The sequence below is a fragment of the Lissotriton helveticus genome, chromosome 3_1, assembly GCF_964261635.1.
Source record: "Lissotriton helveticus chromosome 3_1, aLisHel1.1, whole genome shotgun sequence".
NCBI classification, from domain to species: domain Eukaryota; kingdom Metazoa; phylum Chordata; class Amphibia; order Caudata; family Salamandridae; genus Lissotriton; species Lissotriton helveticus.
In genome coordinates this window covers 1,401,370,996-1,401,394,475 of record NC_136061.1, presented here as the reverse complement: position 1 = coordinate 1,401,394,475, position 23,480 = coordinate 1,401,370,996, and the positions used below count along the sequence as shown (strand labels likewise).

The 23,480-nt window shown below is 48.9% G+C and overlaps 1 protein-coding gene across 7 annotated transcripts in view; it reads right to left on the bottom strand.

Annotated features, from left to right (window-relative positions):
- KALRN (kalirin RhoGEF kinase) overlaps positions 1-23,480 on the bottom strand; it is a 1,598,314-nt gene that overhangs the window by 422,524 nt on the left and 1,152,310 nt on the right. For all 7 annotated transcript variants that reach the window (XM_078682047.1, XM_078682045.1, XM_078682043.1 and 4 more), the window contains 2 exons: positions 19,784-19,926; positions 2,005-2,107 (listed from right to left, as the gene is read on the bottom strand). In XM_078682047.1, coding sequence (XP_078538173.1) covers positions 2,005-2,107; positions 19,784-19,926 — 246 coding nt within the window. The remainder of the gene's footprint in view (positions 1-2,004; positions 2,108-19,783; positions 19,927-23,480) is intronic.

Genomic DNA, 23,480 nt, shown 5'->3' with positions numbered 1-23,480 from the left:
TTGCAGTCTCCGCTTTCGTGGTCCACCGGTAGGCAAAGGTTGCATACCGGGTGCTGGTCTTTCTGCGCGTACTTGTGGTGGCAGTTCCGGCAGAACTTGAACGGCGTGTTGTCCATCCTCGAGCGTCCAGGGCCTCTCTGGTCGCGTGTTCGTCGACGTTCGTCGAAGATCTGGATGGAAAACGCCTTATCTTTGCTTGTCTTTCGTCGGTGAAGTCCCCTGGAGTCTTCAGATGACTTCTCCTCGTCTTTTCTGTATTTTCTTTCTTCTTTCTCCAAAAATGTCTGGAGCCCAAACGGGAACGATCCAGACCCGACCGCGGAAAAAAAGAATCTGAAGATGGCGCCCAAGAGTGGGAGCTTCCGCAGGAAGCATGCCGACGTCACCGGAAATACACCCAAAAGGGGGTGTGACGCCGACGCCCACCTGGGCAAAGAAAAAAAAAAAAAAAAAAACAAAGAAAAGACTACGAATCCGGACCCAACCACAAGACCGCGGAATAATGCACAGCATAGTGAATCCAGAAAGATTCACGCTGCAAAACTGTCGTTTTTCGCCTCCAGGAACATTCATGGCTGGATTATTGCCATAGTCACCAGAGTCCATTCTCCAGACCGCCCTTAATCAGTAAGGATTGGAGAGATCATTATCTATACTTAGTAATTCTTCCATTCCAACTGGTGAGTTGATGTAATCATGCCAAAATGCACAGTGTTGGCCATCAGACCAGATCTACTGAATTAAAGATTTTACACCTCCAATCAGGAGGGCGGTTAAGAGTATCTATAAAGCTTACTCTGTGGTTATCTATCCAGCCTTCTGCTCTAGAGTTTCGGATATGTGTATTTAAATAATAGAGCGTTCGTGAATGCATTAGGATGGCAGCGTTTGATATGGTGCTGTCAAAAAGAAGCAACAGTCCCAGGACAGGTTTCAAGACCTCTGCACCTAATGACTTTCAGCTGGACTTCAAAGTCATTAACCTCCAGAGTCATTATTGATGGGGCCTCCAATGTAAGTCCGGGTGGGATATATTTATGCCAGCATTTTAGGCTATGCACAGGAGATACATTTCATATAATCATTCTAAATGAAATTTATTTATATTGTCAGTTGAAATGATGAAAATGATGGGTCGATCTTGGCCTCTGAGCCCTATGTTGAATACCCTTAACTTATCGGCTTTTATTGCGTTATTGCTGTTCCACGGGGGGACCATGGTGATGTAGGTTCCAGTAAAAGTTTAATCAATTGCTTTTTAGTTTAATAGCGAGGTTGCAGCATAGAGACAAAGTTGGCAATGGTGGAACCAAGTGATGGGACGTCTAATCCTGGTTTGCTCGGCAGCCCAAATTTTGTGGTATTACTCAAAGGAAAGTTTGTCATCTCCAAGAGGCTAAATTCTCCTATCATCAATCATAATATCAGCCTTAAGTACTATAAATAACAAGTGGACATTATTGCACTTCCATCCCTGAACAATACGCCTTCTCAACTTCAACTGTGATGGGTACAGCTCAGACACCACACGTAATCGTTTGACTTTATCCCTTTATATAACACACTGGGTCACCCTCCCTTCACCATCCTGCATAGCTTCCTAGACAAAGACAACCGTCAAACGGAAGTCAAGAAGATAAAGTACCATTGTAAAGCTAAAAGGCTATATCATGTAAGTGAAAACAAGGCTGATACAAATGATAACAGTAACAAAAAATATAGGCATATCTTAGAACAAATATTTTGGGAGCCACAGAACAGTTTACAGCTGTCGCGAGCATGGTCATTTGAATACCGAGTATTTTTGCGCAATTGTTCCCAAAAGACACCAAATTCATGTCTTCAACAGACTCTGTTGCATCAATACACATGAAACAGGAAGTGCCTCCAACACAAAAACAGTTCAGATGAGTTCAGTGAATGCTAAGTCAGCTTCTCGCAACGCATCTCGCCATCAATCGGCCTCACCTTAACAGATCAGCCACATCTGGTGAGTGGTCTTACCTTGTCGCTATCCACAGTGTTTTGCGATGTCCTGGATGCAATTGAAATCGTATCGGGCTGACTGCTTCCATCGCCCGCACTGTCTCCATCCTCTAGCCCATCTCTGTTAAAAGAAAAAAGCAGGTTTAGTATAAAAAAAAGAAGGTACTTTCCACAATCCAAATACAGATTCATTACCTCTGAACAGGCTTCCTATACAAGTCTAGCCCTACCCAGAAAACCACTGTTACTGTAATGTGAGTCCTGGCATCATCTCTGTCACTGAGGTCAGGATTTAAAATAACACAGCACAAACATTCACCTTACTGAAAATAGAAGGCTTTTTCGATTTCAGGCTGAAATTATCAGCTGGTTACGCAAGATGCACACCGCATATTTTCTAAAAGAAAACCTCCCATATGTTCTTGATCCCGAAAACTACTGGACCAACATAAATATTTTGGTAAATGCCTCTCCTGCCATCTAAATCTTATAAGTTTCACTTTGGATTGGAAACATTGTATGAATTCAGAGACAGCTATAAAGACAAGAAATGAGATGAAAAGGGCCAGCATTGGTTTATAAGAACACTATTGTCTGCAGAAAAAATAAAAATAGAATACCCTGTTTTAATAGTCCACTAATGAAAGGAGCTAAAGCTACATTTCGAATGAGCACGTTGTGCCTTTTTTGCAAAGGATGGGGGGCAGGAACTTTTCATGTCACGGTTGGCTATATTTGTATCCATGACTGTGTGAGTTGAAGCTCAAAAGACAACTTAAGAAGCCAATTCACACAAAAATTGCAGTAACTTAGAGAGTTGTTTAGAGTATTGGAGAGTGGATGAACCACAATATTTGGAAGAGGACATGCATATCAAACTCATGGATCCCCTATCTCATTTTGTTTTGAGTGAACTGTGGATTTTCCATGTCAGAACTCAACCGGCACTGCCAGTGGACACCCCTGACCTAGAGGCACATCCGCAACAGGGTCAACAAGTTATAATGACAGCTGCTCCACCCTTTTTACAGTGGGGCAAAAGTCAATAAACGTCCCTGCCTGGGACCACCATGCAACTCATGGTGACCCTGGGCAGGGAACTTTATAAACAAGGAAAACTTCTGGCATGTCAAAGTTATTTCTTTTTCTTCAAAATCGAACTCCTGCTTTACAAGTTTGTTCGAAAAACTGAAAGCTTTGCCAAGTGGGTATCATGTTGTTTGGCCCTGCTCATCAAAGCACATCGCTTTCATTGCCACTGCCACCCTAGCAATTGTATTGAAATCAGTGAAATCCCTGCTAGAAAGACAAGGACACCAAAAGGGCAAGGGATCCTCCTCCAGAAAGGCGGAGGCCAAAGTCATCTCTGACCTGGTGGGTGGCAATACAAGGAGTGAACAGCAGAGCTGTCAAAACCCAGAGCTAAAAATACATCTGAGGTGCATGAAAGACTGTGGGCATGGCTGCAGAATTAAAATAGAAGGAAAGTGTAGCTTAGCTGCAATTTGGAAGTTGGGACAGAGAAGGTGGTGTGCCCAATGACGCCTACAGAGAGACCCGGTGAGTGGTAATACATGTGTCATCTAGTGTCTAGTAAGTAAGCAAAGGGAAGAAAGAACAAGCTACTTACTTCCGGTAATGTTCTTTCTGTAACAGGCTCTATCTAGCGACAGATTTATCACTTTTTGAATATTTCCTGGGCATCAGATTGATCCAGAAAGTTTTTAGCAGTACCTCTGTGTGCCGGAGGTGGTGCCTTGTTGCTCTGCACTGATGCAAAAAGAACAACTGATGGACAGAATGCAGAACAATGTCATACATTCACCCCAGTACAGAGATCTGGGCCTAAATCCATCGTTTGTTTCCTCACCATGCCATTCTAGTTTGGATCCATCCATATGCAAATCAGTCTTGACCCTGTGCCCAATGGGAACAGTCCAGCACTAACTGCCAGGCCAGGTCCTCCTTGGACTGGAAATAAGCATCCTAGGACCGGTTTCGGGCTTTCAGTCCTCATCAGCCTGGATAGCTTGACTCCAGTGGCATGGAGAGCACAGGAACCACGTCTGGGCATACCCGTCCCACTCGGGGTGACTGGTATGCCAAGACGTGGGTCCAGTGCTAAAGCATTCCATCCATCAATTGTGTGTCTTTTGCTTTCTCGACGGCATTCCGTCCTTCAATTGTGTGTCTTTTGCTTTCTCGCCAGCATTCCGTCCATCAATTGTGTGTCTTTTGCTTTCTCGCCCTAAGTGTGTCAGGTATGCCCAGACGTGGGTCCTGGGCTCACTGTGCCACTGGAATCAAGCTATCCTGGCTGAAGAGGGGTAAAACCCCGAAACCGGTCCTAGGATGCTTGTTTCCGGTCCAGGGAGGACCTGGCTTGGCAGTTCGGGCTTCACTGTTTCCATGAGGCACAGGGTCAAGACTGATTTGCATATGGCCAGGTCTAAACTGGGGCAGCATGGTGAGCAAAAGAATGATGGATTTAATGCAGATCTCTTGACTGGGGGTGAATGTTTTGATTTGTTCTGCGTTCCATACATCAATTGTGTGTCTTTTGTTGCTCTGCACTGATGCCGTTCCACTCCGGAAATGATGTACAGGGCCTAGTGCAGTGCCTATACAGATGCCACTCCAGTGTGCTGACATTAGTTGCTTCCGAGACTGTCTACTTCCCCAGAGGCAGAGCCCCAAAAGCAAATTGGTAGACTGTGTGCAGCTTCCTAGACTTGGGCTCATATTAATGGATATGGTCCGTCCACAGAGCAGGGAGGATTGGTAAGGAATTTCCAGCTAGATAGTATCTCTACCAGAATGAGCATTACTAAAGGTAAGTAACTTATTCTTTCAATAAAGACTTGTAGCCGCAGATTTCTCACCTTTTGACTAGATACCAAAACAATACCTACTTGGAAGTGGGTCTGTAGGTGGACTCAAAGCATAAAGTCCTGCAGGACCGAGTGGGCAAAATTCCCTTCTCCGCGACCTTGAATGTTCAGGCAATAATGTTTCATTCACGTATGGAGGAACGCCCACATAGTTGCCTGGCGTACAAGTTACTTACCTTCGGTAACGATGTATCTGGTAGAGACGATTCTAGCCGCAGATTCCTTAATATAGAATTATCCCGAGGCGTGAGACTGGATCCGGAAAAATTGTCTTTTCCCCAGCATCTCTGCGCGCCGGGGGGCCGGTACCGCGTGACTCCCCCCTGACGTCGTCCGTGGGCGTGACGTCAGCGAAGCCACATAAGCCCCACCCCGGCGGCCAACATCAGTTTCCTTCGGGGAACTTTTCTGCGCCACAACGCGGAGCCGTCAGAAACAAAAACTGTGAGAATATGGGAACAGTGTGCGAAACAGCAGATAAACAGAAAGGAAAGAAGCAAATGGAGGGGAACAGCCCAATCGGTAAAGTGCCAGGCACTGTGACACCGAAAGCCCTAGAAGGGAAGAGCAGGGCTCAGCCACTGCAAGTAACCCTGCAAGCAAATACAACATTCTCCCTGTAGATAGGAAAAAAGCATATGAAAAACTGTGCAGCAGACGAAAGAAGCCTGCAACCATAACAGTGAAGGACAGAAAACTAATGTCAATTTACCCCAAGACAACACCACCGAGGAGAGTCGTGTCCCCTGAAAGGAGCCAAGGCTGAGGCCCAGTCAAGAGACCCCAAGCCGCAGGACTGCACATGAGTCAGAAACTCCAAACCAGTAAAAAGGGGAAATATGAGAAGGCCCCACGCTGGAACACCAGAGTGCAGGGATGCCTACCAGTCAAGGCTCAGAAAGGAAGGAATGGATGCAAACCCACCAAACAAGCATCCCACTAGGGAGGAGTGAAAGAGGACACTCGCAGAAGACAAAGCACCCAGAGGCAGGCGAGTGCGGAAGAGCAAGCTAAGGGCCCTCGCAGAAGGGGGAGGAAGGGCGGGTTGTGAAGGAATCTGCGGCTAGATTCGTCTCTACCAGATACATTGTTACCGAAGGTACGTAACTTGCACATCTGATAGAGACTACTAGCCGCAGATTCCCTAACATAGAATAGACACCCTAGCCATACCCACGGGAAAGGAGGGTCTGTGAGAGGACCCCATCAGCCTGGACATAACAGACGGTCCCATAGGGGATGAGTCCGACGGACAGGGCGAGGAGCCCTATCCCCCCAGGCAAGGGGACTCCTACAGTCAGAAAACCACCGATCCCAAGGGGGATGCGGGAAGAAGAAAGTAAGAAAAGTAGAGGAAGCCCGTTCACCCTCCGGAGAGGAAACAGGGGCAAGGCAAGAGGAGGCCGAAGCACCCCACGCTTCTATCAGGCAACAAAACCTCCACCAGGGCCAAGGCAAGGAAGAAATCAACCTAGAGACACCAAGGAGACGAGGCAGATAGAAGGTAAGCCCCCCCCACTGGGAACACACCCCGCAAACAGGGCAGCTGAGCCTACCACAGCTAGAAGTCAATAGATCAGACAGAAGAGTGCCTACAACAATAAAGCAGGCAGAAGCAGAAAGAGCAGCCCGGGGACACCCAGAAAGACTGGGCAGGGTGCGCCTGAAAGAGGGAGGAACAGAAATCCATCTCAGCCCCCACGACAGAGAGCCAAAAGGTGAAGAAGGCCCGGGACACACCTCAGGAAGGGGTCCGCACACACGACACAAAAATACGTGGAACCAGAGCCATGACGCCAGGCCGCAGACGGCAGGGCAGACCAGGCTAACAGCGCAGCGACACCAGAGAAGGATACCCCGGGCCACCGCCAAAGGCATTCCAACCACCTAGAAGGGAATTGCACCTGCAACGTACTTAAACACCAGAACGAGCAGAGGCCCGAAGTCGACGACAACTTCCAAGCACAGAACAAGCTATATAACAGCTATCACTACCCCACCTAGGGTATGTTTAGTCCCAAGACATGGGAACCGTCTTAGGAAGACACTTCCGCAGCAGAGGACAACAGAAAGAACCGCAGGAAAAAAGCCCCACAGAAGACTTGTTAAGCAGTCAAAGAGAAAAAGACAGAAGGCCTAATCTCGGGGCCAACCTAGTGCAGATAACCCAAGCAAAAACACACAGTCAAGGGGGCGTGGCTAGCAGCCGACGATGGCGGCCGCAGCGTAGAGAGGCTCCCGAGTAACGGCGGCTTCCCACGACAATCCGTCACATCAATCCTGGATTTTTCAGTGCTGGAGGGAGGGGATCGGACCCGGAGTCCGTGCGACACCCAACGCTGAAGAATTGACATCGGTGGCAGCACAGACGAGCTTCGGTAAGCGGAGCGGACACCGGAGGTGCGGAGGGCCTACTGCCAGCCTGGAAGCAGCGGGGTCGCGGAGAGAGAGTGACCGGCCGGAAATTGCCCTGGAGCGGCGGGGGTGCGGCAGGAAGTGTCGGTCACCGGACGCGCGGTCCGGAGAGCCCGCAATCGTGCCTCCAGGGGCCCCGAGGTGAGTGCTGACCCCCGCGACGCCTGGAACAGCCATACACCGCCAGTTGCTCTGGTCGTGGGCGCATTCTGGACCTTTGGCAGCGGCGGTGTAGCCGCCATTCCTCCGCGCCTTGTGCAAGCGGCGCCCAGGCACCGGACAGAGACTCCCCTATCGGGACTATACTGGCTCCAGTTCCCAGGAATACCAAGTGGGGGGCGGCGGGTCCCTGCGGGGCCCCTTCATTACTTTGTTCGACCCCCCGCACGCAATCCGCGGGAGTAACACCGGAGGGAGTGGAGGAACCCCCGGCGGCTGCCGCCTAGAGTGGGGGGCACACCACCACACAGTCTTCATAAGGATTTGGGGATCAAGCGACCACCTTGCTCCTAGGACCATAAACGGTGCCCCTGCGCAGATTGGCATAACCCTTGCCGGCACTCAGCGATACATACCCGAGGTGCCCCCTAACGGCTGTAAGTCTGAGGGGGGGACTCTTCGCCCCCTCGCTGTGGACTGCGGGCTGCGCCTGCGGCGGGAGTGTTTTGCTGGTGCGGCCGCGGTCGGCGCGAACGCCGATGAGCTGTGAGTCTGGGCGCTGCCGACATCGTGCATTACCATGTCAAACAGGGGCCCCAAAAACACCTCCACCCAAGCAAAACTGGATAAATTCGCGTATGAGAAGCAGACGCCGCCCCAGGAACAACGCAAAAACACCGGGAAAGCGGCGGACACGGATGGGGCTAAGAAGGCCACGCTTGAGGATGTCCTGGCGGCGTTGGCCCAGGTGCAGGCGACAGTCGGGGCGACCGCCACTGAAGTCACCCTGATCCGGGCGGACCTCCAAAAAATGAACGAGAGGGTCAAGCAAGTAGAGGTCGTCACCAAATCGTTGGTGGAGGACGTGTCTGAACTGCAAACAGCAATGGAGCGACTTCAAGCTGACAACAAAATACTGAGGGACAAACTGGATGACCAGGAAGGTCGCTCCAGACGCAACAACGTCCGAATCCTAGGCGTGCCGGAATCCGAAGATACAGGGGCGATGGACCTCTATGTGGAGGACTTGATAAAAACCCGACTTCAGCCAAAGGGACTCTCAAACTTCTTTTCAGTAGAAAGGGCCCACCGCGTTCCGGGGGGAAAACCGAAGACAGGGGGCCCTCCACGGCCAATACTAGCACGACTATTTAACTTCAGAGACCGTGATGCCATTCTGCAGGCCGCCAGGGTGGCGCCCGCCATTCAGATTCAAAACTCGAGACTTGCGTTTTTCCCTGACTACACGGCTGAGGTGGCTAGGAAAAGGAAAACGTTCCTGGAAGTTAAAAGAACGTTGAGGGAGAAAGACTTACCGTACTCGATGATCTTCCCAGCACGATTGAGAGTTGTTGCGGACAAAAAGGTGTGGTTTTTTGACTCCCCCGAGGCTGCCCGGGATTGGCTGGAAGGTTGGCACACGGTGGGCCGGCATCGCAGGAACCGCGGACCAGATCACGACAGCAGAGACGACAGCAGACATGGTTCGCAAGCATCTGGTCGAGGTGGGGGGGCAGAGGACTCTCCCTCCCGCGGAACAGGAGGGGCGGATGGAGAGGGGTGACCCTCCCCCCCCAGGATCTACGCTGACCACAACTGCTGACCATCACCTTCATGTTTCAGTTGCTGCACGAAGACACTGGCATGACCTCACCTGAGGCACGCAGGGATGCCGCCTGCTCGGGGAGACACTCTCCCCCTTACACGCAAGTACTCTGGTTGTGGGTTGGGTTAAGCACTCTGCTCAGTTGGGGAGGCGGGCAGTTGAAAGTCCGTTAGGCAGGGAAGCAGGGAGGGGGGAAAGGGGGACGGGTTGTTTTTTTACAGTTACGAATTTGTTTGTTAGGAACACATATGTACGGCCAAGTAGTACACCATACCACTCGGGGGAGGTATCGGACCACCTGACCCAGTTAGGCACGGGAACAGAGAAGAGGAATTGCTTTGTAATATTTATGCTAAGACTGTACCCATACAGGCATGAACGTTGTTCCCACTGTTACGGGACTCAATGCACGCGGACAGGGGCCCCCGTGACACCTTTGGGCTCTTCATTGTGCGGTGGCGCAGTGTCTGGACCACTGGTTCCTCCTGAGTGCTCCATTTCATACCCCTTAATTCCCAATGGCTAACGACATAACACCATTAGAGGGACTGGAATCCACCGATACACAATGCCCAACTCTGTCCTTACTGTCCTGGAATGTTCGAGGTTTGGGAGACAAGGTTAAACGGGGGTTGGTATTGACTGCTATTAAGCGACTACGACCTACCGTGGCCTTGCTGCAGGAGACTCACCTAATAGGGGGGGCTAGAAAAGCTCTGGATAGACGGGGTTACAAAATGTGGGCTCATTCAGACTTCACGTCTGGTTCTAGAGGGTCCGGTATTTTAATAAAAAAGAATTCACGATTCCTGCCTCTATCGTCTCACACGGATGATCAAGGCTGCTTCGCGGCTGTGCATGGGCAATGGGAGGGGTCACTTTTCAACCTTGTATCAGTATACATTCCGCCGGCACTGCATTCAGTACACCTCCCTAGATTAGGAGACTTCCTGCTGACTCTACCGGAGGGGGAGAATATCCTAGGGGGAGACTTCAACGCAGTCATGGACACACAGCTAGATAGACACCCCACACCGGCCCTGGCGGGGGGGGATACGTACCTGCGGCGGTTTGCAATGGCCATGGGAATGACTGACATCTGGAGACACTTGCACCCGGGCGCACAACAATACACCTTTCTCTCCGCAGTGCACGGTAGCCTATCCCGCATCGACTACTTTTTGTCAATGGGCGATGGCCTTCGTCACGTTGACAACCTAGTGATACACCCTCGGGGGGTTTCAGACCATTCACCCCTCACACTGACTCTCACCATGCGAACGAGAACACGTAAGCGCATCTACCCCATTCATGCATCCTACTTTAAAATTCCACAGGTCCGTAAGGCCCTTACACGTGCCACGAAACAATACTTTCTGGAAAATGTACACTCAGTACGCTCCTCAGCGACACTCTGGGAAGCCTATAAGGCGGTCCTGAGAGGGCAGGCAATTAACACTATAACCGGGTATAGGAGGCAGCAATCCCAGGCACTGGCCGCTTTAGAGGTGGCACTGAGGGATCGGACCACGGCCCATGAGCTACACCCCTCTCCCTCCACCCTACACGCACTCACTCTCCAACAGCAGTTGTATAACGATCACCTCCGCGTGGTTGTTAAAGGCTACATAACAGATACTCAGAATAGAATTTATGAGGTGGGGGACAAAGCAGGGAAAATGCTGGCGTGGCTGGATAAGCGTGAGACCAATTCCAGGGGGATACAGCGGCTCAAGGACATGCATGGAGTGCCACATTCAGACCCTAGGCGCATCACGGAGATACTGGCGGCCTATTTCCAACAAGTATACACCCCAGAACGGACAGTCACATCCGAAACCGCGAGAGCTCTCTTGGCTCCGATTGAGGTCCAATCACTGTCACCAGAGGCGTCAAGCGACTTAGAGGCAGATATTACTGTGGAGGAAATCCAACTGGCCATTCGGGCACTGAACCCAGGCAAGGCGATGGGACCGAATGGTATACCCATAGAATGGTACCAGGCGATGCCGGAGACCCTCAGTGTACATTTGTTGGGGATGTTCAGAGACAGTCTCGAGAAGGGCTCACTTCCGCTTGACCAACGAGTGGCGACTATCGTAACAATCCCCAAGCCGGGTAAGCCGCCGGAGGACTGTTCCTCCTATCGGCCCATTTCCCTATTGAACGCGGAAGTGAAAATCCTGGCTAAACTCCTGGCACTAAGGATTCTGCCACATTTGCCTTCGATCATACATCCGGATCAGTCCGGATTTATGCCGCACAGGAACACGGCGTTGAACCTGCGGCGACTGCACGGGGTGCTGGCTAGAACTGACGCCATTAAATCACCAGCAGTGATTCTAGCGCTTGACGCCAAGATGGCATTTGATCTGGTGGAGTGGGAATACTTGTTCGAGACACTGACGCATATGGGCTTTGGCCCTCGCTTTCTTGCATGGGTCAAGCTGCTCTACACAGACCCACTGGCACACGTGGTAGCTAATGGCCATATTTCGCATGCATTCCCCTTGGGAAGAGGCACGCGGCAGGGGTGCCCTCTGTCGCCCTTGCTGTTTGCTATCTCGCTGGAACCCCTCGCAACCCTCATACGAGCTTCGCCCCTCATTAAAGGCATAACGTGGCCTGGGGGTTGGGAAGACCGGCTGTCCTTATACGCCGATGATATGTTAGTGTATCTAACCGACCCCGATGAAGGCATACCAGCGTTACTGCGCATCTGCGACACCCACGGCAGTGTCTCAGGCTATACGCTAAACTGGGCCAAGTCTGAAGTTTACATTCTGCAAGGTCCAGCCCTGACTCTCGACAGTGCGTGCCCGCTGAAGCTGGCAGGGTCGTCCTTTAAATACCTAGGAATACATGTCACTAGGGAACCAGCAGAATTCATGGATAAGAATCTGACTCCGCACCTGGTCCGGCTTAAACGAGATGTAGAATTTTGGTCGGGCCTGCCGTTAACACTCTTGGGCAGGGCGGCACTTTACAAGATGATGGCATTCCCGCGGTTTTTGTATGTCCTTGAAAACTCACCATATCCTGTGCCACCTAAGTTTTTCCAGAAAGCGGCGGCTCTGGTCTCCAACCTTCTGTGGGGTAACCTCCCGGCATGAGTGGCGCAGTCCAAATTACACAGAGACTGGTACAGCGGAGGTCTCGCGTTACCGAATCTAAAATTGTACTACTGGGCTGCACACCTCAAGCCGATTAATCAGTGGATTCACGCGCCACATACTGACCCGGCATTTCATTCGGACAGGACGCAACTGGGCGTCAATAGCTTGTTAGGGCCATTATACGATCGCCGCAAGGTGCGGGCACTACTGGGCCCCACGAAACTTACAGTTCAAATATGGCACGCAGCGACGGAGGCCCTGGGTTGGAAGGGGAGGATAACCGAGATGACTCCACTGTGGGACTCCCGAGCGTTGGGCAATCTCAGAAACACCAAGGGGTTCGCACAATGGGACACGATTGGCATCTCCACAGTAGGGGACTTGTGGGAGAGGGAGGAGGTAATTCCCTTTGCCCGGCTGAAAGAGCTATACGATTTTGGTGACAGGGAACTTTACAGGTACATTCAAATTCGCCATGCACTGCTCGCAGTCCTGCCACCCGGCACACCACTGCCGGAGTCTTCTCCCCTGGAAGACCGCCTCCTCACTGATTACATGTTGGAGAAAGCGACGTCCCTCACATATCGTAAACTGCTTAATAATACCCCTGATCCGACGCTCCTCCTGAAGGAGAAATGGGAGGGAGACGTTCAGGATATGGATGAACATGATTGGAATGCGGCGCTGGGTTCACCTAGGGAGGTGGGCATCTCGGCACGCATGAGACTAGTACAATTTAAGATCCTCCACAGGGTTTACTACACGAGGACAGTACTGCACCGCATACAGCGCGCGCCCCATCCTTACTGCTTGCGCGGCTGCGGAGAGGAAGGCACTTTCTTCCACACCATATGGGACTGTCCCAAAATCCAGGAGTACTGGAAACAAATACACCGCACTCTCTCACAAACACTAGACCACTCCCTACTGCCTGACCCGAGGAGGTGCTTACTGAATATATGGGAACCTACTGACCTGTCCAGGTATGAACAACTCTGGATCACAGCGGGGGTCATGGTGGCGAAACGCGATATAGCACAACGATGGGGGGCGGCAGACCTGCCGACTAGGTCCCAGTGGTGCCAGACCATGGACAGAGTAATGTTGACCGAGAGAGCAATATATTCCAGCCGTGCCTGCCCGGGGAAATGGAACAAGATCTGGTTGAAATGGAATGTATTCAGGGGGGATATTTGTGAGCCCTTGCTCGAGGATGACCAGGTAGATTCCGATGACGAAAGTGAAGGGGGTTGAACATGGGAAGGGTGGTGGGCTTGGGGCACGTGAGGGTTTCCGGCGGGGGGTGACATGGTGGGCCGGGCATTGAGGGAGAATGTATTGAATGCTGAACAACTTTGGGCACTAAGAATTGTGGTTCGACTTCTTGTCCTCCAATACGACACTTATAGCTTGATCTGTACTGTGCTATAGCAGACCGTACGGTCGTTCCTAACGGGTTAATGTTCCTAGTTTGTTGTTTTACAAAAGGAAACGTGAAAATGGACATCAAAACCGCATTTTCCGAATGTTTTATTTGCTAGTACTGCACATTTTGTTTTCTTTGCACAGCAGATTTCGGGGAACACTATTCTGATTTTTGTTTACACGCTCCTTCTGCTTCTCTTTGCTGTGAGTGACGATTATACGATGGCGGCCGGCCCGCAGGGTTGTAGGCATTCCGCTGTGTAATATGCAATGTGCAATAAAGGTTTTGGAAAAATTTAAAAAAAAAAAAAAAAAAAAAACACACAGTCAAAAAGGGCCGGCCAACAGAGCCACAGTCCAAACAAGAGAAGACTCGCAGGCACATGAATCACACAGATCACACAACTGGGACGACCCGCCCAAACAAAAGAACAGCTCCCAAGAACCAGATCAACTCACAGGTCACTGAGGGGTAGGAGAAGGAGGAGGAGGAAAGGAGGAGGAGGAGGAGGCCTAAGCCGCACCAAGAACCTCCGGATGGCCGAGTCTGCCGGGGTGTGGAACAAAAAAGTGCAATCGAAGGGACGATCCACCAGCCGCTCCTGAACATTTTCCGGGAACACACTATCCCGAAGCCAAGCATGGCGGCGAAGGGCAATCGAAGAATTCATGGCACAACCAAGCACCTCCGAGATGTCTAGAGCGGAGCGAAGAATAAACGCCGCCAGCTCCCGCCCATCTAACTCATGGTGCCACAAATCAACACCAGCGCCCTCCCGAGAAGCTGCAGATCCAAGGGACTCCACCAAGACCCACAAGCAAGAGGTGGCCCTAGCCAAAAATGAAGTGTTAAGGGCTGCGCAGAGCCGCACTGGTTGAAGCGAACATATTGCGCCCCCAAGAGTACAGCCAGCGGGCCTCCCGTGATGGTGGACACAACAGTGACGGCAGGGAGGGAAATGCAGTCCGCAAAAGGGGCCCACTGGCAGAGGGGTGGAGGGAAAGACAGAACGGGTCACACGGTCCTGGAAGGTGCCGTTGCAGAAGGTGTTGGGGCACCGGATCCCCTGTGGCGGGGCGTCCCCAAGCCCCCATCAGAGAAGAACAGAGCAAACCCTAAAAAGGAAGCAGCAGCCCCCTCCCCACCCCCACCAGAGCCCTGGGGAAGGACCTCCAAAAGATGACCCGCAGGAAAATGAGCTGCCGGCTCACCCATGCGCAAAATTCCCACAGCTGTGGAAACAGCGCGAGCGAAGGCCTGCACCCGCCTCCTTAAAGCCCCGCGGTGGGGAAAGCAGCTCCTCTGTTGGCGACGGCTGCAAGCTAAGTCAGCCATTCCCTAAGCCAATCGTAGTGGGGAAGGGCCAGGTCCGGAAAGGAGAAAGAGACGCTGAGGAGTGGGGGACCTGTGGTTCCTCTGGCGAAAACCGTTGCCGCGGTGACGGTGAGGAGACAGCCTTTGATGACGATGGGGAAAAAGCCATGATGTGGCGGCCCGTCTCCGGCGAGGACGACACCAGCAGGCGCCCACCCTCCGGGGAAGAGGGGATGTCCGAAGACGAGGCCACGACCTGACGCCTGTCCAGTGCCGTAGAATACGCAACCTGGAGCAGGGCGTCGTCATCATCCGGAGTCACCGGAGACGCCGGACAGGCCTCAGCCACATCACACTAGTTCTGGCACCGGCTCGACCTCCGACGAGGCAGCCGCGTGCGTGGAGGGACGGGAGACACCCAGGGAGTGGCAAGGAGCCCCCCGCCAGCCTCGACCCATGAGTGGACGAGAGGGGCCAGCCGACCCCCATGGCGGAGCCAAGGCCGACTCAACCTCCGGCGAGGCAGCCGCCTGCGCGGAGCGACGAGAGGGAACGGGGGAGCGACAAGGAGACCCCCCAGCCTTGACCCACGAGGGTACGAGAGGGGCCGACGACCCCTGTGGTGCTGCCAAGGCCGACTCGACCTCAGACGAGGCAGCTGCCTGTGTGGAGGGACGAGGGACCCGGGGTCCCCCGCCAGGCTCGACCCATGATGGGACGAGGGGGGTCCGCCAACAGTTGTGGCGGCGCCAGGGCCAGCAGCTGTCAGCGCCGTAGCGGCGTGACCACAGCCTTAGACAGGATCACCTTGTCAAAGGGCTGAGAGGGGCTCAGGGATGTGACCCGAGCCCCGGCGACACCACAGGGATTCCCGCAGGAGTTTGCGGCAAAGCCGGGGCACCGTGGTCGGAAGGAGGGACCCCAGAAGAGCCGCACCCCAACAGCACCACATCCTCCAAGCCTGGATCCGAACCAGTCTGTGCCGGATCCGCCAGCGATGCCGCGGAAGGCCCCGCACATCGCAAGGGATCCTCTGACGTCCCTGGAGGGGAAGGAGGAGGAGAAGAAGCCAGCGAGGCCTGCAAAGCCGCCGCATAGGTCTCCATCTGGGCTCTCGACGCCCCCTCACCGGGAAACGGTGGATAGGGGGACAATACGCGAGGCCGCATCACACGCGGAGAGCCCACGCCCCCAACAGGCCAGAAACCCGCCCTCGGGGACAAACTGCGACACTTACCGACAGGGGAGCGACGCTCTTGCGGCACAGGGGAGGGATAAGGACGACAACGATGATGGGTGCTTCGAAAACCTTCTGCAGAAGCTGATCGAGGTGACGAAGCTGACCTGGACATGCGAGCCAAGAGAAGTTTCATCCGGCGTTCCCGCCGCGACTTCGGCTTCAACCGCTGGCAAGCATCGCAATCAGTGGAGCCGTGATCTTCCCCCAAACACCAGATGCAAATGAGGTGAGGGTCCGTCGCCGATATCAGGCGTCCACAAGACGAACACGTTTTAAAGCCCGAAGGCATCCGCACACTGTTCCCACAAATCACACGCAATAGCGAAGGGAAAGGCCTAAACAGGCCCAGAGCACGAACCGGATCCGTGTTGCACGCGGAATAGGAAAAAAATGATGTTGGCGCGCCAGGGTGGGGCTTATGCGACCTCGCTGACGTCACACCTGGGGATGACATCAGGGCGGAGTCACGCGGTACTGCCCCTCGGCACGCAGAGATGCTGGGGAAAAGACATTTTTTCCGGATCCAGTCTCAAGCCTGGGGATAATTCTACATTAAGGAATCTGCGGCTAGTAGTCTCTATCAGATAAATGCCTAGGACGGTTATGCTACATTCCAATGCATTGGAGCAGGTTTGGCCCTGGTATGATGAGCAGGCAGTCCTTCTGGATGCTGTATCTTTGCCAATGCATAGCAGATGTTAATGCAGAGCATGATCCAGCTAGAGATGGTTCCCTTCTTCACTGCCTTGCCTATTTCGCTTCAGCAAACCCCACAAAGAGCTGATTGTCCACCCACTGTACTTTGGTACAAGCCTGTTGTCCACAGAGGGGCGAGGCAGATCATATAATGCTAGCAGGATGACTGTTTGACCAATGTGGAACAGCGTCACAACTTTTGGCAGGAAGAATGCCCATGTCCGCAGAACAAGTTTTTCTGAGAAGGAGGAAGTGAATGGCGATGGACTTTAACAGCCTGAAGCTCAGTCATATGCTGTGACGAGGTGATTGCAATAAGTAAGAAACAGCTGTGAAGCTGCTTAAACTGAGTGATCAGATAAGTCAGATCCAGAGTAAAGTCTCATTGGAGAATAACAATAGGAGAAGGGGCAAACATGTTTTGTAGCTCTTTCAAAAATCGCATTACAACCGAATACAAACGACGATTAAACAAACAATGATAGATCCTACACATCTGGTGATTTGGTCAACATGTTTCAGCTCTGTGCAGCCCTTGCATGTCTGGGGCTTTTTTGGACGGGAGAGATATGGAGAACTACAACAGATGGCTCATTTAAAAAATGGAGGCGGACCGTCCCAGGTCTACCCGAACACCATGAGGCATTACCTAACCCTTTAACACTGATGCGTCCATAGAGCCATTGCAGCTTAGACACAAGATTTGTAAGGTAATACACTCACAGGGATCACCTTGAAATCCTGAAAAAGACCCGGATCTGCAGGGGCCACACACGACTGAAACGTGTTGACCAAATAACCAGAAGTGTAGGATCAATAATCCGACCTCACAACATCGCTTTGCTTTTAACCTTATCCCTATCCTATTTATCTGCTTTTTAATAAACACTTTTGTCAGGATAGGAGATAATTTTAGAGCACGTTACTAATGTCTTCACTTAGACAGTTTTCCTCCTGGTAGGAGGATGAGTTCACTTGGAGAATAGGACACTCAAGCAAAAAAGGCCATATGATTATAGTGCACACAACATCAACCCAACAGAGATAATACACACTGTTGATGGTGAATACGTGGATAAGGGTCTTCAAGCCATTCGGCCCATTGGTATGTAGAGATTGTAGTTCACTTTCTTTGATTATTGTTATTTATGATGGGAAGCCAAGTGAACCTTTTGAGCTGCTTCTATTTCCCTCCCCCTTTTTTGATTTATACAATGTGATTTATAACTAATTGATCTGTTCTGTCAACTCATGTCATCATCTTACACCAATTTCCTGGATGTATAGGAAGAAATCAATAGAACTGTTGTGTAACTTCCCAAAAAAGGGCTGAAAAATGTGAAAGAGTAAATACTGTAGAAGACAGCGCATATCTTCAAACTATTCAAGAGAAGCTTGAGTGCTGGGTGGATGAAAAGAGTATAAGGTAAGTTAGATAAATATAAATTCCAGCACACTCCATATAAGAAATTAAAAATAATAGGTACATGGCTGGATTGCATTAATTCTCAAGATAAATTTGGATATTGTTATGGACAACACATTTTAAATTATCAAATTATATTAAAAAAAATAGGATAAAGTAAAAAAGTAAATCTTGTATCTGGTTGTATTAAAAGAAAAATACTACAACCTGAAGTAAAATTGTAATTTCCACAGTAGAATGCTTTGAGAACACCATTGCTGGAATACACAGTTTACTTTAGGTCATCATGATATAAAAAGACACTCGCAAACTAAAAAAATATGAAGAATTGAAACATAACCACCTGAAGACTCAGAGGGATTTACATACCAAATTAGAGTGTACAAACTTAATACATTTAAAGTTTGAAAGGTAGGTTAGAAGGGGACAAGAGAACACTATACACATATTTAAAGGCCGGAAAAGAAAAGTATTTCAAAGCTAATATAAGATGTAATTGTTCAAGAGCAGACAAATCTGTGTTAGATATTAGTGAAACCCTGCAAACTATCAAAACAGTAAATGCTACAATACATTGCCATGCATGGTGCCTGGAACTGTTAATCATAACCTTGGTAAAGACCAACTACTTGAGCTTAGGGCTTGCAAGGATTAAAACAATGCTCTTTTGCAGCCTCTGCCAAGTTCTTAGAAGCTTGTCAGACGGGCCAAACATAGTGTAAGGAAATAAGTAAACATGTAAAAGGTTCAAATCAGAAGGAATAAGCAAATGTGTCAGAAAGAGTACAAGACATTAGCAGTGACATTAAGGTGGAAGATTCATAAACGAGACCAAGGAAAGGGAACTACAGGAGTTTTAAATGGTACCATAACTGACTCTTTCTGCAATAAGAGGTGAATGCCCTTTAAACTGCAGTAGTTTAAACTAGGATGCACAAGATGGTAATTAAAACAGAAAAAAAGAAATGTTTGAGGCTATCTGTCAAATGGGGGCAGTAGGAAAACATGTCAGATGGTCACCCTGGGAGAAGAAAAGTGTCTCCAATACTTTTTAAAACAAGATCAAGGCTGAAGAATAACATATCAGTTGAATTTTGCAATAGAAATCAGAGAGAAGAAAATGACCGACAACCTTTGAAGTGGACTTGGAAAGCTCAGGGGGTGCAAGGGATTTTTAATCTGATAATTCAAGTACCACTCTACTGTCCTCTTCCTTGGCAGTGGGTGCCTTATATTTTGCTTATAAATGCAATATGGTGTCCCCGAGCTGCTAGCATTTCAGAATTGCTCAATCATAGAAGGGCCCTGGAGATGGAGCGAAGGAAATTTGAGCAGGAATATGTCAGATGTTCGTCACAAAGAGACAACATGGCAATCAAAAAGGCGATGAAGAGGCAGCACCGACTGCTATATATGGGCAATGATCAGGCAACACTGGCCAGCTTGAAGGAAAACATCCCTCACGAGGTGTCAAATTGGTAATCGCCTTTTATAAGAGAGACTAATACCTTTTGCTGTTATTCCTCTGCTTGGATGGTGTTTTGGGAGCATGTATTGGTTCCTTTAAAGCTCCTTTGAGATGTATTATCCGCTCCTGAATAACCTCCCTGATGTTTTTAATCCACTCCTGCTTGGCTTCAATACTGGATGCCTGAAGAAGAAAAGATAAACGTCAGAGCTTTAAATAAATGAATAATCAAATACCACACCTAGCTGCACCACTGCTCAGTGAACAGTGCAATGTCAAGGGCACCTCCTCTTAATATTCATGTCTTCTATTCACATTCCTTTAACCCCAGAAACATGGTATTCCTCACCTGAGACTGTACAACCTACACACATTGTACAGACGGATTCCTCTCCCCCTGACTTGGAAACCTGCTTCTCTCAAGTCTCCTTTTACAGCCAGAGACTTCAAGAATTTCACAATTAAATTTTCTAGGGCGACAATAGACAGAATATCCCATCACTTGCCCTACCTCACTCTGCTCTCCAGATGAATACTTTGTGTACCCAACTCTGCACTTACCCATTACTCTCATAACCTCCAGACCAACACTGATGTTCTTTGCCATTCCTTAGGTCCTTTAACCCTGCCAAACCATTTACAGTTTTATCATCCTCATACTCTTTCACCAATTAGTCTATCTCTATGTTCTCCTGTCACCCCAAAATTATGTACCTCTTTCTATTCTGCTTTCTGCTCCTCACAGACCAGTATATGCAACCCGGCCTCAATCTCCTCTCCTGTCTTTTATCACAAGGAAAGGCCCAGTTGGCAAGATCAACATGGGCATCTGGTGTGAAGCAGAGAGAGGAAGACAGTAGCAGTTCTCGTAACGGCTGGATTAAGGGGTGGTTGTTGCTACAACCGTGGTACATTTTAGGCTACTAGGTTAAATTTATTTATTTATTAAACATAATTTTCAGTGTATGACAGAGAACTAACACTTATTTCAATGCCATAAGGTAGCACTCCCCACTAGGAATAGAATATGTGAAGTACAAATTACAAGTAGAATTGACTCTACCTTCTTGATTCCTCAATGAGATTAAAACTTGTGGCCTGTTGATTAAACACAGAGGTCTGCAATAAGTATATTACTCAGCTGATCGATCGCACTCGTACTGACACTCTGTTACAGTTTACACATACTACAGCTCTCTGCAGTGCATACCTGCTTAAATACTTCACTCTTATTTTATCCTGCAAGATGCACTGGCCAAATAAGAAAGCATTTTCATAACTTTCTTCTCCATCTCTTTTACTTTTTTTCTATTTTTGTAAGTAAACATCTTGCCTGACCCACTGACAAGCTCAATTATTTTTTTCTGCATTTCCTTCTTTCGAATGTCCTTTTATGTCCAGCTAATTTATTTTCTCATTATTTTACATTTTTGCTTTATTTACTATTATCTCATTTTAACCTATCTCTCGGTTAGTTTCTTTTGTTTCCATGTTTTGACTTGCCCGTCCCTTCTTCTTTTTATAAATTGCTCATTGTTCTGCAGTTTCTATTCATATTTTTACCTCTACATTTCTATTATCATTATTTAATACTCCTTCATGGTGTATTTTGAAATCTTTCCCTCTCCCCTTTCTCCCTATTTCATTTGCTTGTTGAGTGCACATTCTGAACAGAGACCTCCTGCCCACAAAAAGGTACCCAAATCTTAGAGGCATGCACTTGCGCTGCGATTACCTAAAGGAGTCAAATTTGATGCAGTCATGAAAATACCCGAGTAGCACCCAAAACTCATATGCCTGCCAGAGCCAAGAGTTAGGGCCTATTTATCAGGCATGGTTGGCATTCACTGTTGTGACTCTGTGGAATCTGCTTCTGGTCTCTGCCTCTTCCCACTCGTCTCTTGTAGACCATCTCCCTACTCGCCCATCACCCCTGCTGTACAGATTAGCTTGTCTCTCTCACCTTTAATGTCACCTCTATTAAATAAGTGACTCCATCCTATTCATTCCAGAATCTCAGTTCTCACTCTTTACCTCTTTCTGCCATGCTCCACTCTATTCTCGTCCAAAACAGACATTTAATCTCAACTTTCCCTAAATAGATCTTCCTCACCTGACTCTGAATTCAAATCTAGCTCGGCCTCCCCTACTCTCATTTCAGACTTTCCAGACTCAGCAGCCACCCACTTTGCTTAATGGCCCTTAAATGTCATAATTATTTCCCGTTATTTTCCCAACCCATTTCTCACTTACTCCATTAATGCACCACTATCCTTCCAGTTCTGACTCAGATATTACCACTTGCAGGCCCCAAATGTCTAATTCTTCTCCTCTTCAGTCTCTCAGCTCAGGCACCGACCGTAACTTTTCTCTCCTCACCCTAATTTAGGCACTCAAAGTTCATTTACCTCGATCACCTCCCTCCATCTACACAGACATTCCTTACAGACCCGCATCTATATTCCATGTTCCTAGATTCCCTGTTGACATTTGCTGGTCTCCACATACCTAATTCGGTCTCTTACCTATTCCAATGTCTCCATCGCTATGCTTATGCCACCCCCGCATCAATTCGTATACCTCTAATTATCATCTCAGCTTATCTCCTTTAATCCCCGACCCCATATAAACCTGTTGCCTCTTCTCAATTAGTGATCTGTACAGTCAGCATAATAGGGTTATAATATGATGTAATTTTGGGACATACCTCAATGCATGAACCCTTCAATACAATTCCCTTTGTTAAAAATCATCATTTCAATGTGTGAATAATGCTTATGGGAAGAAGAAGAATAGTCAGCATACCCAGGTATCAGAGGTAATAATGGTCTCCATACATCTAGTAACCTTTGCAATTGCATACGTTACAGGATAGAAACAAGAGTTTTAAGCATCCCTGTGTGCGCCTGTCTGTTTGTGGAATTCCAGAGAATACCATTCATGAGTGAATGTTCCATCTCCCATTTTGCTCTGAATGGGTTTGTTTTCTTTACTCAAGGTGGGAAGTTTCATAAACGATCATGAATGCTGGACAATATATGGCAAAGCTATGCTCAGTGCCTGTCCACAACATGTGACACTGTAGATTTGGGCTTCACTGAGTTGCTTGCTTGAATTTTGCCCGTCAGTCCCTGTGTCTAACATGTCATCTCAGTCTCATGAGGGTTAATCCATAATTTGCTATTTCATCACTAGCTTGATATTTCAGGCAAGTATTCAGTGACATTATAACTGATGCACTTTCTGTCAACACACTATGTAGCTGCTAGCAATATCTATTCCTGTCTTTGCTTTTCTGTTCTTGTATTCTGTATTGTTTTTGTAATGGAGTAATTATAGGATTGTAATTGGACTCCACACACCCTTTAGGAATGTACGGTTGGAAGGGTGCCTTAGTCCTGTTTTTCAGATACTTGTTTTATAGGCGTTGGCTACTAGCTCCAGTAGAGTCTTACAGTAGAGTTTTTTTGGATAAAATAATGACTAATTTGTAGAAAGTATTTAAACAATACCTGCTGCATGGAATCTGCCCATTTTTCAGCAATACTCATTTAACCGGTAGTTTACCATATTCCTAATACTACTACACCTTATAATTTAGGCTCCCGGTTTTATGATATATATTTGTTTTACACTTATTCTATTTATCCATATTTCTTTTTTTATTTGATCTGTATTTATCCATATTTATGTTGTGCTTAGCGTTAAAAAAAATGAAGCTGCAATGGGTATATTTC